Source organism: Lissotriton helveticus, chromosome 4_1, assembly GCF_964261635.1.
Source record: "Lissotriton helveticus chromosome 4_1, aLisHel1.1, whole genome shotgun sequence".
Lineage (NCBI taxonomy): Eukaryota > Metazoa > Chordata > Amphibia > Caudata > Salamandridae > Lissotriton > Lissotriton helveticus.
In genome coordinates, this window is record NC_136063.1 from 1,621,709,898 (window position 1) to 1,621,732,965 (window position 23,068).

The following is a 23,068-nucleotide window of genomic DNA, read 5'->3' on the forward strand; positions in this document are numbered from 1 at the left end:
AGAAGGACTTTAGGTTCTGACCATGTATAACTGCTCCCACCTTGTCTATCGCGATGGCCTTCCAACTCCGAAAGCCAGACATCTGTGTCAGCTGCGGCAACTGACCGTTTTGCCTTACGGAGCTTTCCCTCCTGAGTTTCCCCCACCACCCCACTGTATGAAGTGCACGTTTCCAGATCATGAATACTGTTCTGGTTGAAGGTGGCAGTTCCCTAAGTTTCGGCGCAAAATACAGGACCATATGTAATTACTTGGTGCCCAGCAGAAAAACGTTCAACCACGTCTGCTGGGTCCCCTCTATCGCCATACCACCAATTGTTAAGAACGAGAAGATGTGTTGCAGCATGGTATGCTTGGACATCCGGGATGGCGATGCCACTGCAGTACGTGGACTGGAAGCATGTCCTCTAAGCTACTCGTGCCGTACCGCTCCCCCTAGAGTAATCGGGCCAGAATTGCATTCAGTTGGCGAAACCATGTAGGCCGTATTGGGTATAGGTGGTTCTGGAGCTGATATATGAGGCGGGGCAAGGAGACCATTTTAAATATGGCAGATCTGCCAAATAGGGACAACGGCAAATGCGACGACAGACAAACCTGGTCTTCTATCTGTGTCCACAGCGGGCCAGATTTCTGTCCCATGCATAAGACTGCGACGCTGAGAAAAACACCCCCAAATACTCGAAGCCATCTGGGACCACAGCCACCTTCCGCGACCATTCGCCCAACTGATCTCCCCCAAGTAGGGGCCACAGACAGGATTTGCCCCAAATCATGTAAAGGCCCAAGGTCTCACTGAAAATCTGCATGATTCTGAGTAGACGCAGACCAGTCCTAGCAGGCCGCGTGAGGAAGAACAGTACATCGTCCGCATAGATCGCTATGTGGTCCGAGACCTCCGACGACCATTCAAAGCCCTGGACCTGTGCATCCAGTCTCACCCAGGCCACCAGCGGTTCCATGGCCAATGCAAAGAAATATAGGGAGAGGGAACATCCCTGGCATGTTCCACGTCCAATAGAGAAGCCTCTTGATTTGGAATCCGCCACCCGGAATTATGCCATGATGTCGGTATATAAAAGACGTATTCAATTTAGTAGGCGGGGGCCAATATTTAGGCGGTTAAGTAAAGCGAAGAGGTAGGTCCAACTGAGGGAATCAAAAGCCTTAATCGATATCTGCAAGGTGGAGTGCAGCCAGTCCCTTAAGTCGGTCGACACCAGCTATTGGCATTGTGTGCACGCCTAATATTATACCGTGTGGCGAGGCTAGGCATGAAGCCGGCCTGATCAGGGTGGACTAAGTCTGTGATATGGGGAACCGAGTGATTGCCTTGGCCAATGGCTTAGCTTCAACGTTGAGAAGAGATATCGGGTGATATGACGAGTGGGGTCCCGGCGGGTGGTCCGGCTTTAAGAAAACGCTATCTCCGTGTGTCTCCAGTCCGGTGGAAGGCAACCATCTTCTACAGCAGCCTGGTTTCATCAACTGAGATTGATGTTTTTGAAGGGAAGCCATTTGAGCCAAGTGCCCTCCGCGAGAGCAAATCCAACAATGCTGTTGCAATGCGGTTTGCAGCTTCTCAACCGACAGTGGAACGTCCAATGCCGCTCGCACAGTGTCGGAGAGAGCCCGCGAGGGAAGATCATCAATAAACTTGTGAATGGTTTCTGCAGGTAGGGTCTCTCGGGCGGCATATAATTCTGGGAAGAACTGGGCAAAGCAATCTGCCATTTGCGAAGGGTCTGTGGGCATCGTCCCGTCAGGGCCACTCGCACATAGGAGGGTCTGTGGGCATAGCATCTGTTGACATAAGCGGTGTAGCACTGGATTTAAGCCCCCACTGGTATATCCGACTTCGGGTGGTCATCCAATAGAGTCTAGCTTCATCCAGCAGCTCACTGGCATATGTTTGCGGTTTTAAGGAAATCAGTTGGGCTTCGGTCCACAATAGTTTCTCGCGCCGCTGTCGACGCCTCGTGGCGCAGAAAATAATATCTGTCCCCCTAAGTGTGGGTTTCATTGCTTCCCACAGAGTTATAGGGGAGTCTACAGTGCCGGTATTGTGCGGAAAAAAAGTCAGTGACGGATGCATACATTTGCGACCAGTACTGCTCGTCCTGCAGCAGCCATGGCAGCAGCTGTAATCGGAACTGGGAGCCCCTAGGGTCTAAGGACAATTGAAAGGATACTGGTGAGTGGTCCGACAAGTCCTGGGGTAGAATCTCGGTGGATAGTAACTGGTGGGCGTGGGTTGTGGATACCAATATGTAGTAGTTGCGGGATAAGGACTCATGTACTCCGGAGAAATATGTGTATTCGAGTCCACACACCCCATCCCTTGGATCAAGGGCAGCAATCTAGATTCTCAGGCCGCTGTCGCCCCCTCCGTGCTGCGCCATCTGTCTCTCACTGGGCAGAGTACATCATTCCAGTCTTCTCTCACTATCGTCAGGCCGGATGGGATCTCAGTCCAGAGCAATGTCAAGCGCTCTGCAAGGTTCCACGCGGGGGGGGGGTTTGGGGGATTCCATAAATCACTATGAATCTGCCCTGTGGGTCTGACCACGTCTTACTGTGAGTAAATGGGACGTTCGGATGTGCAAGGAATGCTACACTGCAGGAACCTCTAGTAAACCCAGAATGAAAAGTTTGAGCAAATCCGAATCTTGCCAGGCAGGGTGTCCTAGTGACCAGCAGGTGGGTCTCCTGGAAAAATAGGACTTCCGCTTTATAGCGTTTGGCCTGCTGAAGCACGGCCCCCCACTTGATGTTGTCTAGGAGACCCTGGACGTCCCAACTAAGGATCCGAAGTTCTCGACTTCCAGATCTTTTTCAGCCAAACGTCATGTCTGGTATCGGGACATAGGGACAAATGTATATACCTGCATGGCTAGAGCACCCCGGAGACTATGTGTGCAGTATCTGGTAATGGCACTAATAAAACATAAGAACTTCCCATAAACTCCCCCAACTAACCTCCCACCCCAAAACCCTGGAATATCTATTGCGGCATGAAGTGTCCCCGACCCTCAATGGATCCCTGATAAGAGTCCCTGTACATATTAGAGTCTAATGACGGGGAACCTATGTACAGTTGTAGCCGGGTTGTTCATATCACCCCACTTGTTCGGGTCATAATTGTAGATCTCGGCGGAATATCCATTAGGAGGCCGCAGGTTCTGGTTGATCCTCCAACATTCGCCTACGGGACTTGCTGCAAGTTTCAGATAGTTTTTGGAGCGCGATCGGCGGCGTTTCTTGCCAACCGTTCCGGGCAATCCACGTCCAAGCTCCCCGGAAGAGGAGTCTGAGTCAAGTCGGGGTGGAGTGGAGTTTGATTTTCACGGTTCCATCCATCCAGCGAAATACCTCTTCCGGTGTCTCGAAGAAGTGTGTACGTGACTGGTAGGCCACCTTCAGACGGCTGGGAACAGTAGGGAGGATTGGATTTTAAGACCACGTAGATGAGCCTTAGCCTCCACGAATGATTGTCGGCGCTGTTGTACCACCTTGGTATAGTCCGGAAAAATCATGATATGCTGAGAAGCGAATGGGAGGGTTGCTTTCACTCTGGCTTGCTGCAATACAACGTCCCTGTCTTTATAATTAAGAAGCCTCGCTATTATTGGCCGAGGGCGCGATCCCGGTGGTGGCCTCTGTAGTAGCATCCGATGTGAGCGCTCGATTATGAAGCACGGAGAAACCACACCAGGTGGGAGCCACTCCTTGAGCAACTTAATGAGGAAACCTTCCACGCTGCTTCCTCCTCAGCCCTCAGGGAAGCCAACGAAGTGGAGATTGTTTCTGCAGGTGTGCCCTTCTGCATCTTCTACCCATGCCGTCAGGCCCCTTATAAGTGTCTCCAGGGAAGTTACTTTTTTGTGTAGTGTACTCACTGTGTCTTCCACCATTGAAATCCGGGATTCTGATTCTGTGATGCGCTGCCCCGTGTTTCTGAGATCTTGTCTGAGCAGCATAACGTCGGAGCCCAGAGCACCAATCCTTGTTTCTAGCATTTCCCTGGACTGCGTAATCGCCGCCAGCAGTGCCACATTGTCCGGCATGGGAGCCCTCTGGTCGCCCTGCGTCAGGGCTGCCGCTCAAGCATACTTGTCCAGCGTGCATTGCTTGGTTGATGCATCAGGCGGCTTATCTTTAGCCATGGTGTACGGTAGTAAAATAGGGGTTGATCTGAATGCGGAGCTAAAGATATCACAGTGTTCCACACTGCAGTAAATCGTTATTCCAAGTCGTTCGCTGCATGGATCCCTGTTAGAGGCCGTTAATTTTTTAACTACATCAGGTTGTGAAATTAGAAACATTTTATCTGACTACACCTCTGGCAAGGTGTGTGTGTAAAAAAAGTTTGGATAAAAAATTTGCAAAAGTTTATTGCAAGCTATATTTTCTACAAAATAAACAAAAAACTATGAGGGATATTTCACTTATTCCACCCACTAGTAAGTCTTCAAAAGCAATTTGCTGGTTTTCTCGAAATGTCATGATAGCAGGAATTTACTCCATCAAAATTTGAACTTTACTAAATGTTTAATGAAAGATATCTATCTATCTATCTATCTATCTATCTATCTATCTATCTATCCATCTATATATGATTATGCTACTTACCCAGTAAGCATCTGTTCGTGGCATGTAGAGCTGTAGATTCACATATTCACATGCTTTGCATACTCCTGCCATCTAGTGTTGGGTCCGGATGTTTGCAAGGTGTTTTTCTTTAAAGAAGTCTTTACCAGTCACGAGGTAAGGTGACACCTCCTTGCGGTGATAATACGCATGGGCATTGACTCCATTGTTAGCTTTTTTTCCCGCAAGAGGGTGAGAATGGAGAAAATGAGTATAGTACAAAAATTTCCATGCATATGTAATGTAAATAATGAAAACTGCAAAAAGTACAGGTGTCCAGGGAGGTGGAAGGGTGCATGTGAATCTACAGATCTACATGCCAAGAACAGATGCTTACTGGGGAAGTAGCATTATCGGTTTGAGGCATGTGTGCTGTAGATACACATACTTTGCATAGAATAGCATTGAGTATTCTCACAAAGCGGTGGCTAACTAGTAGATGTTGCAGCTGTTTGAAAAAGTGTCTTTAGCACTGCTTAACCTACATTAGCTTGTTGACATGCTAACACATCCACACAGTAGTGTTTGGTAAATGTGTGTGGTGTGGACCATGTTGCTGCCTTACAAATGTCAGCTATAGGGGTGTTACCTAAAAAGGCCATAGAAGCTCCTATTTTACGAGTGGAATGTGCTTTAGGAGGTATAGATAAAGTTCTTTTAGCTTTAGCATTACAGGTTTGAATGCATTTAACAATACATCTTGCAATACTAGATTTAGAGATTGGATTGCCTTTGCGAGGTGTGGCAAATGCAATAAACAGTGGTATTGTTTTACGAGAATCCTTTGTTCTTTCAATATAATACAATAAAACTCTTCTGACATCAAGAGTGTGAAGAACTCTTTCTGCTATGGAATCAGGTTGAAAAAAGAACACAGGTAACTCAACTCATTGGTTGATATGAAAAGCAGAAACCACTTCTGAAGGAATTTTTGGTTGGTGCGAAGAACTACTCTGTCTTTATGAAGCTGAAAGAAGGGTTCTCATAAGGTTATTACTTGTAGCTCACCAACTCTCCTCAATGAAGTGATCGCAATGAGGAAGGCAACTTTCCATGAAAGAAACTGTAGCGGAGAGTTGTGTAATAGCTCAAATGGTGGATCCATGAGACGTGTAAGCACAATGTTCAGATTCCAAACTCTTGCAGAAGGTACCCTGGGTGGTATTACTCTTTTAAGGACCTCTATAAAGGCTTTAACTACTGGAAATTTGAACAAAGATAGATGTTGCCTGTTTTGCAATTATGCGGCTTCTGCTGCAAGATACAATCGAATGGAAGTGTAGGCCAGACCAGCACGCTGTAAATGCAGAAGGTAACAAATGATATTTTGAATAGAGGCATTTAGTGGATGAATATTGTTGTTGGTACAATATATAACAAATCTTTTCCCTTTTTGCTGCATAACATGCTCTGGTAGTAGGCTTTCTTGGTCCCTTAAGAATAGTCATACACTCTGGTGGCAAGTTGAGATAGCCAAACTCTATGACTTCAGAAGATAAATTGCTTGATTGAGCTCCTTGGGGTTTGGGTGTCTGACTTCTCCATGGTTCTGAGTGAGAATGCTGGAACTGAGATGCTGCTTTTGATGTGGAACTACTGATAGCTCCAAGAGTGTTGTGAACCACGGCTGATAGGCCAAAGTGGAAACCACTAGAATCAATGTGAAGGATGTTTGCCTGAGCTTCCGAACCAGAAATGAAAGGAGAGGGAGAGGCGGAAAAGCGTAGGCAAATATCCCTGACCAATTAATCTATAGAGCACCTAGCGGCAAGGTTTGTGCATTTTGAGTTGTCCAGTGTGGCGAATAGATCTATTTGTGGGAATCAACATTCTTGAGAGTATAGAAGGAGTACTTGGGGATGAAGTTCCCACTCGTGTATCTGTTGCTGCCTTCTGCTGAGGAAATCAGCAATCTGATTGTTCACTCCTGGGAGGTGCTCTGCCAGAAGATGAGCTCTGTGATGAATTCCCCAAAGCCAAATGGTCTATCAACACTACATTTGTTAATTGACCCCGAGACGGATACCACTGACGTGCTAAACACTCTTGTAGAGGACGCATGTGTAACCTTGCATGAGGCACTATTACAATGCATGATGCCATAATTCCTACAGTTGCATGAAAGTGCTGACTGCTAAGTATTGATTGGTCTGGTCTGAAACTGTAGTAGCAGAGTTTGAATATTTCGAATTCTGGCCGCCTGGGGAGAGGCTAGAGCTGTGCAGGTGTTGAGAGTCGCTCCCAGATACAACTGCATTTTGTGAAGGCCGAAGATGAAACTTCTGTGCATTAGCCATGAAACCCAATTAGTGGAGTAGGTCTAATGTAGTCTGGGTGTGTTGTAAACAGGTTTGGTGTATGCTGGCTTTGATGAGCCAGTTGTGTAGGCATGGGAAGACATGAATCTGTTGTTTTCTTAGATGTGCTGCCACTTCTGCTAGACCTATTAGAGATGTGCTGGGTGAACTAGAATGTGAAAGTATGCGTCTTTTAAGTCGAGGGTGGACATAAAATTGCTTTGTTGTAGCAGCGGAAGCACTTCTTTAAGCGTGACCAAATGGTAATGATCCGACAGTGTGTACAGATTTAACGTGCTTAGATCCAAAATTGGTCTTAAGGAGCCAGCCTTTTTGGGGATTACAAAGTACAGAGACCTTGGTACTGTAATGGAACTGGTCCTATTGCCCTTTTTGTTAAAAGAGCTTGTACTTTTTGTTCGAGGAGCTGTAGGCGCTATGACGAGAGTTTGTGAGTGTGAGATGGAATATTGGGAGGATTGCTGGTGAGCTCCAGGCAATAACAATGTCGGATTATGTCAAACACTCATCTGTCTGATGGTATGGATTGCCAAATGGGGAGAAATTATTGAAGGCTTCCCCCGACAGGTGTTAAATGATCTGGGAAAAGTGTAGGCAACTCACTGCTTATCGGGGGAAGGAGAGTTATGTGTTGGTGTGCTCATACCCCTACCTTTACAATGGATTCCTCTGTACCCTCCTCTATAGAAGCCTCTAGAGGAAGAGGGTTGCGTGTTGGACTTATTTTATAGGAGAGGGTCCAAAAATACATCCTCAGACCCTGACACTTCCTCATATGAGGGGTGAAAGGAGCCTCTGCTTGATGGAGACTGAAACACTCCCATGGATTTCGCACATTTTGTGTCTTTTTTCATCTTTTGTAAAGCCTCATCCACTTGAGGTCCGAAAAGATGTTGCTTGTCAAAGAGGGTATTTAAAATAGACTGCTGGACTTCTGGTTTAAAACCTGAAATCCTAAGCCAGGCATGTGGACGTAAGAGAATGCTGGTGTTAACTTCTGTCGCTGCAGTGTCAGCAGCATCAGGAGCATATCTAATAGAAGAATTAGATACAGGTTTTCCATTTTGGACGAGCTATTGTGCCTTTTCTGGTCCTCTTCAGGGAGATATTGAAGTATGCATTCCATCTTCCATCTGTAACTTGGTCAACAACTTATCTACTTATCACGATGGACGTGGTGTCACTTTATACAAATATAGAACACCACGTAGGTTTACAGGCCTGTAATTTCTTTCTAGCTAAACGGAACATTCAATACAAAGAGCATAATGCTATGCTAAATGAAATGATTCTACTCTGTCTGACCCAAAACATCTTCTTGTTCCACAAAAAAATATACAAACAGACAAAAGGTTGTGCCATGGGCTTTTCTTTTTCGCCCAACAACGCGAACCTCACGATGGGATGGTTTGAACAGCATTTGGCGTGGCACACAAACAACTACCAATGGAGCAAAAAGATAATCTTGTGGCTTCGATTCATCGACGACCTACTAATCATCTGGGACGGTTCAGAGGAAGATTTTCTAACATACTTCGACAAACTGAACAACACGAATACAAATTTGAAATTTACAATGGTAATCAGCACAGAGAGGGTAACATTTCTGGACACAGAAATTTACATCAAAAACGGGAGTATACAAACTACCTTGCATCGAAAACAAACAGCTACCAACGCAATCCTCCATGGAGAGAGCATCCACAACACCAAACTAAAATGGAGCATCCCATATGGGGAATTCTTGCGCTTCAGAAGAAACTGCTCAGACGATGAGGAATTTGAAAAACACAGTGCAAATGCAGTGACTAGATTCAAAGCAAGGGCATACCCCAATGCAGCAGTGGAAAAAGGTCTAAAAAGAACAACGACACAAGATCGGAAAAAGATCTTATACAAACAAGAGACTCAACCAACGAAGACTGATGTTATCCGGCTGATCACCACCCACAGTGCTGAAAACAATAAACTGACGAAAATCATACAAAAACATTGGCCAATACTAAAATCAGACCCCACTCTAACACGAATTATAGGCGATCACCCAAACATCACTTACAGGCGTACGAGAAATCTGGGAGACTGTCTGGTTAACAGACACTACAAGGAAACACCGAAAACTGATTGGCTGCAACGAAAGGGATTTTTTCCATGCAGACACTGCAAAGTATGCAAAATCGCACAGGCCACGAAAGAAATAGAAATCAGGAAGGGCACGAAATGGACAATACCACAACATTTGACATGTAAGAGCACTCATGTGGTTTATCTGATTGAATGCCCCTGCAAACGAAGATATATAGGGAGCACAACCTTCGAGGCCAAAAAGCGAATACTTGAACACACAAGAGCAATAACGAACAAAGACCGATCGTATGCAGTGGCGAAACATATGGAACAGGCACATGGAAGCAACTGGGAACTCTTGAAATACTGTGCCATAGAACAAGTCCCACAGTCAGAAAGGGGTGGCGATCGCCAGAAAATTCTACGCCGCAAGGAGTCGAAACACATCATAAATTTCAGAACCCTGGAGCCCAGAGGTCTCAACCTGACGGAAGAACTCTATGTACATCTCTAATTGTGAAAATGGTAATTACAAAGGAATTCTGACTAACATGGAACATGCCCACCAGAGGGCAATCCATTTTACAACCATCAGGAAATTAACCTGAAAAATCACACCCTGTTTGGTGAATAATGAGGTAACACCATCATATTGCAAGTGTTAATCAGAAAGAAATATTTGCAAAGAAATACTAAAAACTCACCTAAGAGCTAAAAATTGTCTGCAGAACAAACACTATCCCTCACCCCCCTCCTCCCTCTTTCCTGGTTTACTAAAATGAAAATATAAACAAGCGGACTGGTGACAATAATGCAGTGGACACTGCATTAACCAGAATGCATTAACAGCGAAAACAGGAAACCACATGACGCTGTGTTTAAAAGGAGGACTTAGAAACCTGCTCGACATCCCGTGAACAAGCTTTTGAAGAAAGCGAAACGCGTTGGGTATTGGTTGCTGAATAAACCGCTGTCAAACTATTGAAACGGGTGAGTGCGTTTTATTTCCCCCTGGGAATCGAAAGATATATATATATATATATATATATATATATATATATATATATATATATATATATATATATATATATATATATTCGGCTCCAAACATCCTCCAGGACTCCACCTGTACAGATACGCCGCACTCACGGCGGTGGTTTTCAAGAGTTTATTAAAAACCTCTAGCACATCAAAGGCGTGTTTCGGCGTTTAGCCTTTGTCAATTTGTTCAACGATTGGCGCCATGTTTGTTCGTGTTTATATATGCATTTATTTATTTATTTATTTTTAACATTTATTAAGCGCGAACAATTGCCCGCAGGCGTCTCGGCGCTGTACTTTATTACTTTCCTGAATGATCTTATGGAATTTTCAGAGGTCATATAGCCTTGTCTTTCAGAGGTCAAATAGCCATGTCTTCAGTTTCTTCCTAAAGGACATGAGATTTGGGCTGGATCTTATGGTTTGCGGGAGTGTATTCCATAGTTTTGGGGCAGCAACTAGGAAACGTCTGTCTCCCCAGTTGACCAGCCTAGTCCGTGGCACTACCAAGTCATTCTGTCTTGCTGATCGTAGTGTCCGAGTGGGAATATATGGGACAAGATGGTCGCTCAAAAATTGAGGCGCTTGATGATGTAATGACTTGTAGACGATGCACAGTGTTTTAAATTTAATTCTATTCTTAACAGGAAGCCAATGGAGACTCCTTAAGGTCTCAGCTATAGGCTTGAATTTAGGGATGTTAAGGAGAAGTCTGGCTGCTGCATTTTGGATTGTCTGCATTTTCTTGATAATCCTGACTTGAGCATTAGCAAACAAGCCATTGCAGTAATCCAATGCTGATAGGACCAGAGCGCTGACCAATGTCTTGCCCACATTTTTTTTGCATCACATGGTCTACTATAACGAACATAAAAAATGGACTAACAATTCCAAATTCAACACATCACCATATTGAGATGTGCAAATCTGTGTGAGAAACGCGATAAATATCGCTAAACTACTCAATGCATATCATATGCCAGCAGGTTAAGGACAGCTATTACAATCCCCTTATTTTCCTACATTATCTAGCCCTGGATGGGCATAGCCACTTCTGGGTACATTCCTTAATCTCCCCACAATAACGCCCTGAATGGGCTAATAGTTCAGACATAGTAAATCAGATACATATCCATATTTGATGCTAGTTATATATATATATATATATATATATATATATATATATATATATATATATATATATATATATATATATATATATATATATATATATATTACATACTGGCGATAGCCAGTAGGTATATATAGTTAGGATTGTTTTCCATAGGAAATCCGCAACATTCTATTGGGAATAACTCTGGCGCCGGTTGAGGAATTTGTGTGAAATTTTCCAAAATTTTGGCCAGCTCCGCTGCGCTCCTTCCCTGAAAGTTTCGGCATGTTTTCATCAGTGATGTCACTGACCATGTCATGAATGATGTAATATGTGAGCAGTGGATTGCGGATGCGCGAAATATAGTTAGTCCAACTAACTATATAGGAGCAATTTCAATGGTTTTGTATGAGTGAAATGTCCAGCTAACTATAACACCCCTAAAACTTATAGTTTATTGAGTGAATTTCAAAGGTTTTTTAATTGCTAATTCCTAACTATATAAGGCCTGAAACCTATGGTTTTTTCATTGAATTTCAAAGGTTTTTTATATGCTAATTCCTAACTATATAAGGCCTGAAACCTATGGTTTTTTCAGTGAATATATATATATATATATATATATATATATATATATATATGCAGCAATTCTCCTCTTGCAGCCTCTTTTCCTACTGCGCAAATATGGAGTGCGGACCACAAAAATCGATGTAGCTTAGATTTTATTCAGCTCCACAAACAACTCCAACAGCTTGACGCATTTCGATCCCTAAGGATCTTGATCACATGACGCGCTAGCACAGGAGGTACCATTAAATGCAGTTTTTGAGAATTTTCTTAAAGTGCCATGTACCTAGCTTTGTTTACATAGACATAGAAAAAATGCTTAGTAGTACATGGATTTATAATTCATGGTTACATACATCATTTGGACAGCTAAATATCAGGATAAATATTGTACAACTATAAATTGTTGTTAGCATCAAGCGTTTTAAAATCAAACAAATCTAGTACTGTAAAAACTAGATTTGTAAAAGCAATTGTAAAATCTCATAATGATAAATAAGATTAAAACATTGCATTTTTACAGAGTGTTGGACAGCATCCAGGTTTAAATACCTTTAGTCTACTGGATTCCACAGAGAAACAAAGTGCTAGTGCTCATACAGTACTAAAGAATATACTAGTCTGGTTTGTAAACAGTTCAACTGGGAATGTAAATGTAAATGTAAATGTAGTTGAGCTTATATAGCGCACAGCTACCCGCAGTGGGTTTCCCGGCGCTTGCTTAGGGAACCCTTCCTGGTATTCCCCTGTGAGATAGCAGGGTATCCACAAGGTGAAAGTCAGGCATCCCGCCGCGAGGGGCCGTTGTGGAGATTAAGCAAGCTATTGCCCAGAGTCGCAGAGTGTGAACCCGTGAGTCGAGGAGGCACCGGGGCGAGAATTATCGAGTCTGTGGAATTTTTAGCCCAAGACCCCGCCGAGGCGGGGAATTGAACCCTGGTCCAGGACCGATCTCAGCTCCCGGGTCTGCTGCCTCTAACCCCTGAGCCACACTTCTCCATATATATATATATATATATATAATATAATGTTGGTGCAAAATACAAGATAAATAAAGTGCTAAGTGCAACAAAACACAAACACTTATAATGTGTAATCCTAAAACAAGTATCTAAAACTATGTGTGAATTTAAAAAAGGACTGGAAGCGGCGATGAAAATTTTTGACACAATGTTCTGTAGTGTTTTTTCTATATTGACTAATGGTTCAGTATAATATTGGTTCTAGTTTCTATTAGCATCCTACTACTGATGGACTGCCTAGTTTTATTCTAAAGACAGGTATATAAATCTTCTTGTTTGATTAAGGCCCCCCCTATGCTTTGTGTGGAGATTAAGGATGTATTTCGTTTCCAATTGCCTAAGGGCTTTGACTCGGTCACCTCCCCTCTTTCTAAAAGGGACGCTGTCAATTATGAAATACTTCAGCAAGGTGGGGTCTGCATCATGGCTATCTTCGAAATGACGGGCTAGCGGATATGCCAGATCACGGTTCTTGATTGCCCTTATGTGCTGGAGTACCCTCTTGTGTCCCTGTAGTATGGTACTACCTACATATCTGAGCCCACAGGGGCACTCCAGCACATAGATAGCATGACAAAGCCTTGGTGATAGGGATTTCTATTTAATTAAATGGTGTCTTGAAGGCAGAAGTGTTAATGTCATGTTGGCATGCCTTACAAGATTTACATTTATAGAAACCCTTACGTTGACTAAGCCTAGTGCCTTTGATTGAATACTCTAAATCATTTCTCACCAACGTGTCCCTCATGGAGTGTGCCCTGCTAAATGTTATGGCAGCTTTTTTGGGGAGGAGATGACCAATGACCGGATCTCCCAAGACAATGGGCCAATTTTTATTGATCAGGTTTTTGATGGTTCTACCCTGTTTGCTGAACCCAAAGATTAACCTGAATATATAATCTTCTCCTGTATCAGATCGATTGGGTCTAACTTTATTGCTAAGGAGGGTTTCCCTGCATAGTTCATTGCTTTTTCGAATGGCAGTGTCAATGCAGCTCGGTGAATATCCCCGTGCCAAGAATCTATTCCAGCTGGCTGTTTGTGCCTGTCTCAAATCTTCTTTGTTACTGCATATGTGCTTCAGCCGCAGCATCTTCCCAAAAGGTATACTTTGAATTAGGTGGTTGGGATGCACGCTGCTGGCGTGCAGTACTGAGTTACCTGCAGTAGGTTTCCTATCTAGTGTGGTGTGTAACTGCCCTTCCTTAATGTAAACCTGTACATCCAAAAAGTTCACCGATATTGGATTGATATCTGCAGTGAAATTAAGGTTTAAATTATTGTCATTCAGTTTCTGTATAAATGATTCAGCCTCATTGTTAGCCCCTCTCCAGCATTACAAATAAGTCATCTATATATCTGACCCATTTTATAACACTGTTGGTCATTTGCATATTGTATTCTTTATGGAGGACCAGCTCCTCCCGCCATCCCATATGCATGCATGCATAGCTGGGGGAGAAGCTGGCCCCCATAGCAACACCACGTTGTTGTTGGCACAAAGAGTTTTCAAACAAAAAGACATTATTGTTTAGGCAGAATTCAACCATATTGACCAGCATGTCACTGTGTTGTTCGAAGTCTGGACCCCTACGTGCTAGATAATGTCTTAAAGCCCTTAGTCCATCTTGGTGTTTGATGGAGGCATACAGGGATGTAACATCCAACGTGATTAACAGGTGGTCGTCTTGCCAGACAATATCTTGAATTTTAGAAAGGAAGTCCCCTGTATCATGAATGTATGAGGGCAGTCCGTGTACGTGGCTTTGAAGAAAAAATCCACATAACATGAGGTCTTTTCTAGCAGACTATTGCAGGCTGATATGATTGGCCGGCCTGGGGGTGTCAGGTTTTTTTTATGCACCTTGGGCATAAAATACATTACTGGAGTCACGGGATTATCATTTGTCATGTATTTGTATTCATCCAGTGTCAAGAGTCCTGCGTTCTTCCAAGCTATAAGCTTCATTCCATAATTGTACATATTTTTGAGGTTTTGGTCGTAACAATGCAGATAGCACTCTCTGTCCCTTAGATGTGTCATTGCCTCATCAATATAATCTTTTTTTACTCCATAGTACAATATTCCCCACTTTATCAGAGTTCCGAATGATGATGTCATTATTTTTGATTAGTTTACTCATCAATTGGTGATATTGAAGTGTGCTTTTGTCAATCTTGGCTTTCGTTTTGTTATTTACAGCGTAGTTCAATTGTTTAATGCTTTTAGTAACCTGTTCGTTAAATATGTCAATCGAGTCCCTGAGGGTAATTGGATTGAATGTTGAGTGAGGTATGAATGGAGTTTTACTCTTCTGATGTACAGATTCACTGTTCTCCTGTCCTCTATTTTGTGACAGGGTGTCACTTTCATTGGCTAGGTCACGCAATATTTGCAGGGTTGTCATGTCAGTTGATATTAGATTTAACGATGGGGAACAGGTTGGATGACTGTCCAAGGCTTGTTTTTTGCTGTGGTTCTGCTCGATTAGAAGAAAGTATTTTTTAAGTTTTAGCTTTCGGACTCTTTTAAATAAATCCATCCTTGTAACTGCATAATTAAAGGAACTCTCGGGGCAGTATGATAAACCAAAACCTAAAAGCTGTTTCTCTGCCTCATTAAGAATGACATCAGTTAGATTAATGATGGTTTGGCTGCTGTATATTTGCGTTTTATTCATCATCTCCAGTTGCGCCTTGGTTGTCTCTTCTGTTGCGGTTTTTGCTGCTGTAGGTCGCTGCTTGGCTTGCCTTCTCTCCCTTCGTTTGATGGTTGAGTTCCTACTTGTCTGTTCCCGTTTCTTGGGCGCAGGGTGTCCCTGCACTCGAGGCATAAAAAATCTACCTCATCTGCCAAAGAGATATTCGCTGGTACTTGCTTCATTGCCTGGGATAAAGGCCTCCGACTCAGTATCACTTTCCCGACCCGAGGTTAGGTCTGAATTGGATACTGCCTCTGGTAATCTTTCAGGTTCTGCTTGACCAGCTGAGGGCCCCTGTGATGTCCCGCCATACTTGGATAATTTTAGTTTGTCATACTTCTTGGCAAATGTGAATACGCGGCTGCATTCGTAGTCCATGCAGTCATGGTGGAATTAATATGCTTCTTTCCCTTATTTTTTCTTTGCCTTTTTTTAAACGTTTCACCATTTCTTCTTTTAATTTTTTGAGCTCATTGTGCTGCCCCATTGTATTTAGTTCAGCATTAAGGTCGTCTATTTCAGTTTGGATTTTGGCACGGTCTGTTTCTGCATATTTGACTAGAACAATCATAAGTTTCTTGGAAGATTCTAAATTTGTTTCTACCTATTCTTTCATCATTAATTTATCCAGTTTTTCATAGCTGGGGGCCAGTAGGGTGCGTAGTCCTCGTGGGACTCTCCACACGTGAAGATGCAGCTGGAGGGACTCCCCCCTCGCACCATTTGCCCTGTTCACTTCTCATCAGCCTCTCTAATTGCTTTACATTGTCCCGGAGGCTGGTATTACGTGAATTTGATGGTGCATTGTGGATGTTGAAGTCCTGTGTCGGCGTTCTACTGTCATTAAACATATCCGCCACCGCTTCCTCTCTCTCTCTTTGCGCGCCGGCTGACATTGTGTTGCTAGTGAGCTTTGTTGTGTATACTGCTGGTTTGGAAACAATGTCGGTGTGAACAGTTTCCCCGCTACCTTCGTGCTTCCACACACCTCCGTACCCAGCTGTTTGATGATTAACCCAAACACTTCCACAAGGTAATTGCGCCCTACGGGCCCTTCAACTCGCTTTCGCCTACCTTTACTGTGGCTGTAGCGTGTTCACTGCTTCCTTGCTGGGGGGCCGGACGCCAAAAATCCTCCTGGATTAAGAACATGTGACTTGAGCCCAAATCAGGAACCTTTGATGGCGGCCACTGCCCAATGTCGGAGGGGGGCCGTAATTAACTGGAGGATTCCGAACCGGTTACTTGTATGCAGCAATTCTCCTCTCGCAGCCTCTTTCCTACTGCGCAAATATGGAGTACGGACCACAAAATCGGTGTAACTTAGATTTTATTCAGCTCCATATATATAAAATTAATTGATGGATTTTATAATGATAAAAGAAATTGGAAAAAGGAAATGAAAGATGCAAGGTACTACCACAATCTATTCTCTGCACACATTACGGTAGTCCTAACAGCACCAGTCACCAAGATACAGCTCTCAGCTACAAAAAAACAGAGAACAAATTGGATAGAGCATTGCTACAACTTCCAACAAAGCATATATGTACTATACTACTGACTTTCCATTAACACTAGGTATCGAAATATAACACACAGAAAACACGATAGAACATAATAGTTTGTCCTAACTTAACTCTGGATGACATATTACAAAAGGAATTTCACACACATTTTAAACAGCATAGGTATGTCACATTCCAGTCTATCACATCACTATTTTCTGGAGACATTATGATACAACACAGCCAAAGTCATGAAAATGTTTTAGACAGCAAATCCTACATGCACTTATTCACTAAACAACTAAAAACAACAGAATTAAACACTAAGTAGAAATCATCATCACAAACAGAAAGAACACATCACTGAACATCACACACACACACGTCCTATCAGACAGGCCACATAATCCAGAAACACAATCTCCAGCAACGGGAGTGGCACGGGAATTAGGAGAATTAGGTTAATTAATCAATAAAGCCCCTTGACTCCAGCACCAAAGCATATAACCACAACTCAATGAATTGATACCCAACCAATTAGTATGACTACAGATTGACATTTTTCATGGGAAACCAATGCCTAACCTCATAGAACACAAGTTAAACTGCACAATCTTGGAGGCAGACCGGAGCACAATTCCTGAAACATAAGCAAAGGACAAATCCCACTCTAGTCAGTGGTGACAACCTCGCAGTCATTTGCAAAGGTACAGTAGGACATCCAATACAACAACAGGACCATTTTAATGGCATATTGTGTGCTATACAAAGCAGAATTCATAGCATAATGTAAGGTAGCCTCCTGGAAGGCTATTTTGTTAATTAGAAAATTGGAATGTTGAGCGCTCCATTAAATACAATAGAGTGCTCTGGGCTTCTAATGGCTGGTATAAGCCTGAAGCATAAACATTTCAGTATTTTTGCCCATCAACAACTGTGAAGAAAGGACTCATCTAGCTCATGGGGAGTTTAAGCGTCTCGGGTTCAGTGAGGCTTTTGTTTAACAAATTAGAACATTCTGCTTCTTAAAGCCGGAATTTTCCAATAGTCTTAGAGCCCTCCGTAGTGGGCTCAAACGGCCATTAAGGGCCAGCTCCCTTGTTAAAGGCCCTCGCCTTTGGCTCAGGCCTTTAACGATGAGCGGGCCTTTAATGGCCAGTAGAGCCCGATACGGTGAGCTCTAAGGCTATAGTAATGACTCAATTAAATGTCTGGTCCGCTCTGAGGAGCCAGTCCCAGATATTGGCTGAGGATTGAGAGTCTTGGTCTAACATTGTGACAGAAGATACTATAAATCTAGAGTTTTCACTGAAGGACTAGAGAAAGCATTTGGGGTACAGATCCTCAAAGTAATTCTGCTCTAGCTAGAGATATCACTGTGTCCATCTTGTCTCTGATTTTGTTTACCAGACTGCTGAAGTGAGAGAAACTACTGAGAAGGCATGAAGGTGCAGAACTTTATTCAAAAGTGGGCCTTTAATATCCCAAGAGGCAGCAAACTGGTTCTTTCAAATCTGTGTGTTGCACTAGCTGCTCCAGTACGTTTTATGTGATTCCCAACTCAGAGAAGACTAGTCACAAGTAGCTTAGGAGGATCTATAAACACTGTCTATCCATCTGAGATGAATTGCAGATGGTTTTGTCTAATCCGGACAGTCCTTTAAAAAAACAACAACAAAAATCAGTAGAAATGTGTCTTTGCCATCCTAGCTAGTGCAACACACTGCACTGCTGTGATATGTAATCCAACATGTCCCATAAAACCAAACCACATATCCAAATACGGTTGTCTATATTTCAGGTTTCAAATTTAATATAAAAACCAACCTTTGCACTTCTTGGGAAATGAAAAACGCTTGGTACAGCTCCCTCTCTCAGTCTTCTGATCAAACCTGCAATTTCAAAACAGTGTTCCTGAAAGTGCAGGCTGCACAGGCAGTGGTGACGTGTTGGTGTCCACAATGCTCCAGTGACAGAAGCCCGCCTCACAGCAAGTTGCCACTTTTTTAGCAAAATGGGATTGGATAAGGGAAATCTGCAAATTAAAAAGACAATCAAGTTTAAAGCATTAAATTCCAATCTCGGCTCAAGCAGGCAACAAATACACAATAAATTGTCATACATTATTAGCATTCATATGATTTCAGCCAAGGGCCTTCGCTTAGTGCCACTCGTCACTAGCAAACCCTTTCTTCTTATTTAGGTCTGTCATTAACATTATTTGGCGCACTTTTACATGCAAGGATGTACCTTAATGGCAGCCACCGAGCATAATTCTTAGCGAGAAAAGGTAAACTTTCTGCAGTCTTTAACACAATATTATCTAATATTATTTTACATTACAAAGACTCTTGCTAATTAACGTGTTTATCTATTAAAGCTCTGGTGCAATAGCCAACCTTTACAAAACCAAAGCAGCTCTGTCCAGTCACAATTCCTGGTATTTAGAGCACACATGATTATCTAATGACAGAACATATTGTGCAATGACATTTAAGCAATCAGAGGTTCAGGAATAAGACGGCCATATGGATGATAATACAGGGCGATAATAAATATCATTTGACAATGTAAGAGGAGGTTGAAAAGTAAAAATATAAATAACATTACTTGTGAAAGCTTATTCCTTTCCGTTTGGACTCCGCAGAGAATTTTGTATTACATCCATAAGCAGCACAGGTCATTGGCATTTTACGTCTACCCTAAGGTAAAAGAGAAAAGAGGAGTTAATGATGTTTGTAGGACGTTACAAAAAAACCTTTGCCATAGCGTTAGCAAAAATGAACTCAAGAGGATGGTATAACTCAATTCTGATATGGAAGCTACTTACTTGTAATTCTAGTAGTTAATCATGGGAAGTGTCGTCCATGGAATAGCTCTACGACTGGTGCTGAGGGCACACTTTTTCCCCAAAGAGAAAAATAACTTCTAAATAAATATTTGAAACAAATGACTATTTAAAGCCAGATTAGTCTAACAAAATGTGTAGTCTGGATTTAAAAAATAGTTTGCAAATCTAGTGTAAGGAAACAAAATCGGTTTATTCTTTTTTAAAAGAACAAAGGTAGGGAATGATGTAGATGCACAAAAGCTTCACTGAAGAGCAATTGTGACACCGTAAGACGGCAAACAGCTCAAAGCTCCATTAATGGACAACTGTGTACGATAGCTCTCAATTCAATTTGACTGCTGTTATATATTAAGAATGTTGGTCACTATTTCCTTAGCCATTTTCCTGGCTTCTCTGAACAGGTGCTTTGGTCTTTTTTAATATAATGAGGATACCAGAGAAACAGAAAAAGGATTGCAAGTAACTGCTCCTTTCCATCTTCATTGGTATTTCAAAGCACTCAATGTAATAGCAACATCATCCCCAATCCAGAGAAGCAAGGTAGTTCAAAGAACAGGAAAACAAAATCTGAAAAACTGTGACGAAGATGACAAACAACTCTAGTTGATGAGATGCTTATGGCTTGTAAACTACATCAAGTGAAAAGGCCACTATGCAAACTATTAGTTAAACAGAAGAATTTGAAGCACAAACCTGAATTTAGAATCAGAGAGCCCGAGCAATAGGTAATCTATATGAAATCCATCACAAAATTCTTGGATTATTAAACACTCTGACTGCCTTTACAAGACATATGATAAGAAAGAGGGAGTAAAATATCATCCTTAGTACCTTGCGGGAAAAGGGTCTTGGCATATGGTTGCCTGCGGAGTTAAAGATGCAATAAACTGAAATAGATTAATTTTATTTGACCATCAGCCTTTAAGTAGAGGAAATGTTTTCCAGATTCTGAAATGTGGTTCCACCATCTCAGCCAAAAAATGTATGTCACACGGCATCATGACCAGGGTACGAGTTGGAATAATCCAGACTGGAATTCACCATCAAGCAAACTTAGAGGCCTTTCAATGGATCAGAAAAAACATTCCCTAAGTGAGATGGCGCATTAAGTCTACTTTTTATTATATTGCCCAAATGGATACTCATGGAATTGTGTTCATCGATTAGAACACCTAAATTCTTTATTTTCCAAACTCTTGGTCAAGGACATTTCATAATGAGACTCAGGTCCAGATTGCCATTCGAGTTCTTCTACCATTTGTCATGATTTTTCACTGTTAAGATGAGAATATATTCCCTGCATGGTGAGCAAGCCTGCAATGTTGACAGGCATGCAATCCAACCACATTTTAAACTGGTATCCTGACAAATGTTTTGCTCCGTTGTCACGCTAAAAGAGTGTCCACATAGGCCTAGGCCTGTCACTCGCAATGCAAGGTCCTGAACCTGTTTGTGTGACTTTGACGGGTGCACCAAGTGTGTCCTTATAGTAGGCATTGAAACTACTATCCATGCCCTATGTGTATCATGAAGTGGCGAAGGCCGCGACTGTGTACTTGAATCTATTGTGTGACTATACTTTTTTCTCTACCGCGCAGCTCCTCTCATCTAGATGGTCAATACTGATGGTCAATGATCGATGCTGCCTACTCATCCTCCTGGACCTATCGGCAGCCTTTAACATGGTTGATCACAAACTGCTCCCTAATGTACTACGGGAAAGGGTTGGAGCAGACATGGTGGTAATACAGTGGTTCTCCTCCTTCCTGCAGAACCGTACCCAAAGAATAAAGGTTAAAAACAACACATCAGACTTACTCTCCATAAACAGGGGGTTCCACAAGGATCAGTTCTTTCCCCGGCACTATTCAATATCTACATGGAGCCACTTACCAAGTAATTCAACAACGCCAACATCCCCTTCCACCTATATGCAGACGATACCCAGATCTACCTTGAAACTTCCTCTATTAAAGACATACAAAGACTAAACCTCACCCTGAAAGAAATCCAACACTGGTTATCCCTCAACTACCTGAAACTAAACCAGGACAAAACAGAAATACTCATCATATCCAACAAAGCACTGATCCCCCCCAAGTCACAGAATGGCTAAAAACCATTGATACTCTAAACTGCAGCCTCATCCCAGCAGACTCTGTAAAATCACTGGGAATCACTCTGGACCCTAATTTAGACATGGTTCAACACATCAAAAATACTGCCAAGAGCGAGTTCATCAACCTAAAACTGCTCAACAAAATAAAGCCATTTATCCCCCCCAATTACCTCATACAAGCCACCCAATCCTAGGTTCTGTCCAGTTTGGACTACGGAAACGCAACCCTCACAGGCACAGCAAAATCCCACCTTGCCCCTCTCAGAACAACTTTGAATGCAGCAGCCAGGATGGTCACTGGAGTAAAAAAATATGATCACATCACTCCTGCTGGCAGAGAGCTAAGATGGATACCAACCGAAATGCGCGCCAGCTTCAGAACACCCTGTCTCACTCACAAAGCCCTGCATACCGGCAAACCTGCATACCTGGCCGCCAAACTAAACAAAGCTGGTCAGTCAAGGAATCTAAGGAGTACCAACACTCTACTTCTCATCCCGCCAAAAACTCACAAAGATAAAGCCTCATCACGCTCCTTCTCTGTAAATGCGCCCAAAATTTGAAACACCATCCTAGTTTATATCAGGACTAACCCCTCCTTTCCAAAATTCAAAAGCCAGCTCAAAGACCTTTTCCTCAACCGATCTCTTATGAATGGATAGCTGACGCTCCACATCGAATCCTGTGCACTGCAGTATACATTCACTCTGTTTAGAGGACCGATATCTCGCTCACCTCTCGGTTCGCTCTGGTACTCCCCCTCACCGATCTGGAGTTGCTGCGAATCATGGAGTCTATTGGTTACTCTTTATGTTTAACTGTGCACGTCACGGATCATTACGTCTGATTTAACACTCTATGCGTTTGAACTTTACTCGTCACAAATCACTATGCTCTACTATGGTCACTTCTTATATTTGATTGCTTCTCTGTTACATGTTGTAAAGCACTTTGATACCCTCGGGTCTTGCCAGCGCTATATAAAACTCCAAAATAAATAAATCTAGCGGTCCACTGTTACCTGAAATCCAGAGCTTTGTGCTGGTGTTTCATTTGCACATCAAGCGCATGTATGTACAGACTGTGTAGCACGTGTGGTAGTAGGACTG

General features: G+C 42.7%; 1 protein-coding gene across 4 annotated transcripts in view; it reads right to left on the reverse strand.

Moving 5' to 3' along the window:
- LOC144829287 (THAP domain-containing protein 1 B-like) overlaps window positions 1–23,068 on the reverse strand; it is a 125,723-nt gene that overhangs the window by 35,958 nt on the left and 66,697 nt on the right. For all 4 annotated transcript variants that reach the window (XM_078688248.1, XM_078688249.1, XM_078688250.1 and 1 more), the window contains 2 exons: window positions 19,600–19,691; window positions 18,817–19,024 (listed from right to left, as the gene is read on the reverse strand). In XM_078688248.1, coding sequence (XP_078544374.1) covers window positions 18,817–19,024; window positions 19,600–19,679 — 288 coding nt within the window. In that variant the 5' untranslated portion in view covers window positions 19,680–19,691. The remainder of the gene's footprint in view (window positions 1–18,816; window positions 19,025–19,599; window positions 19,692–23,068) is intronic.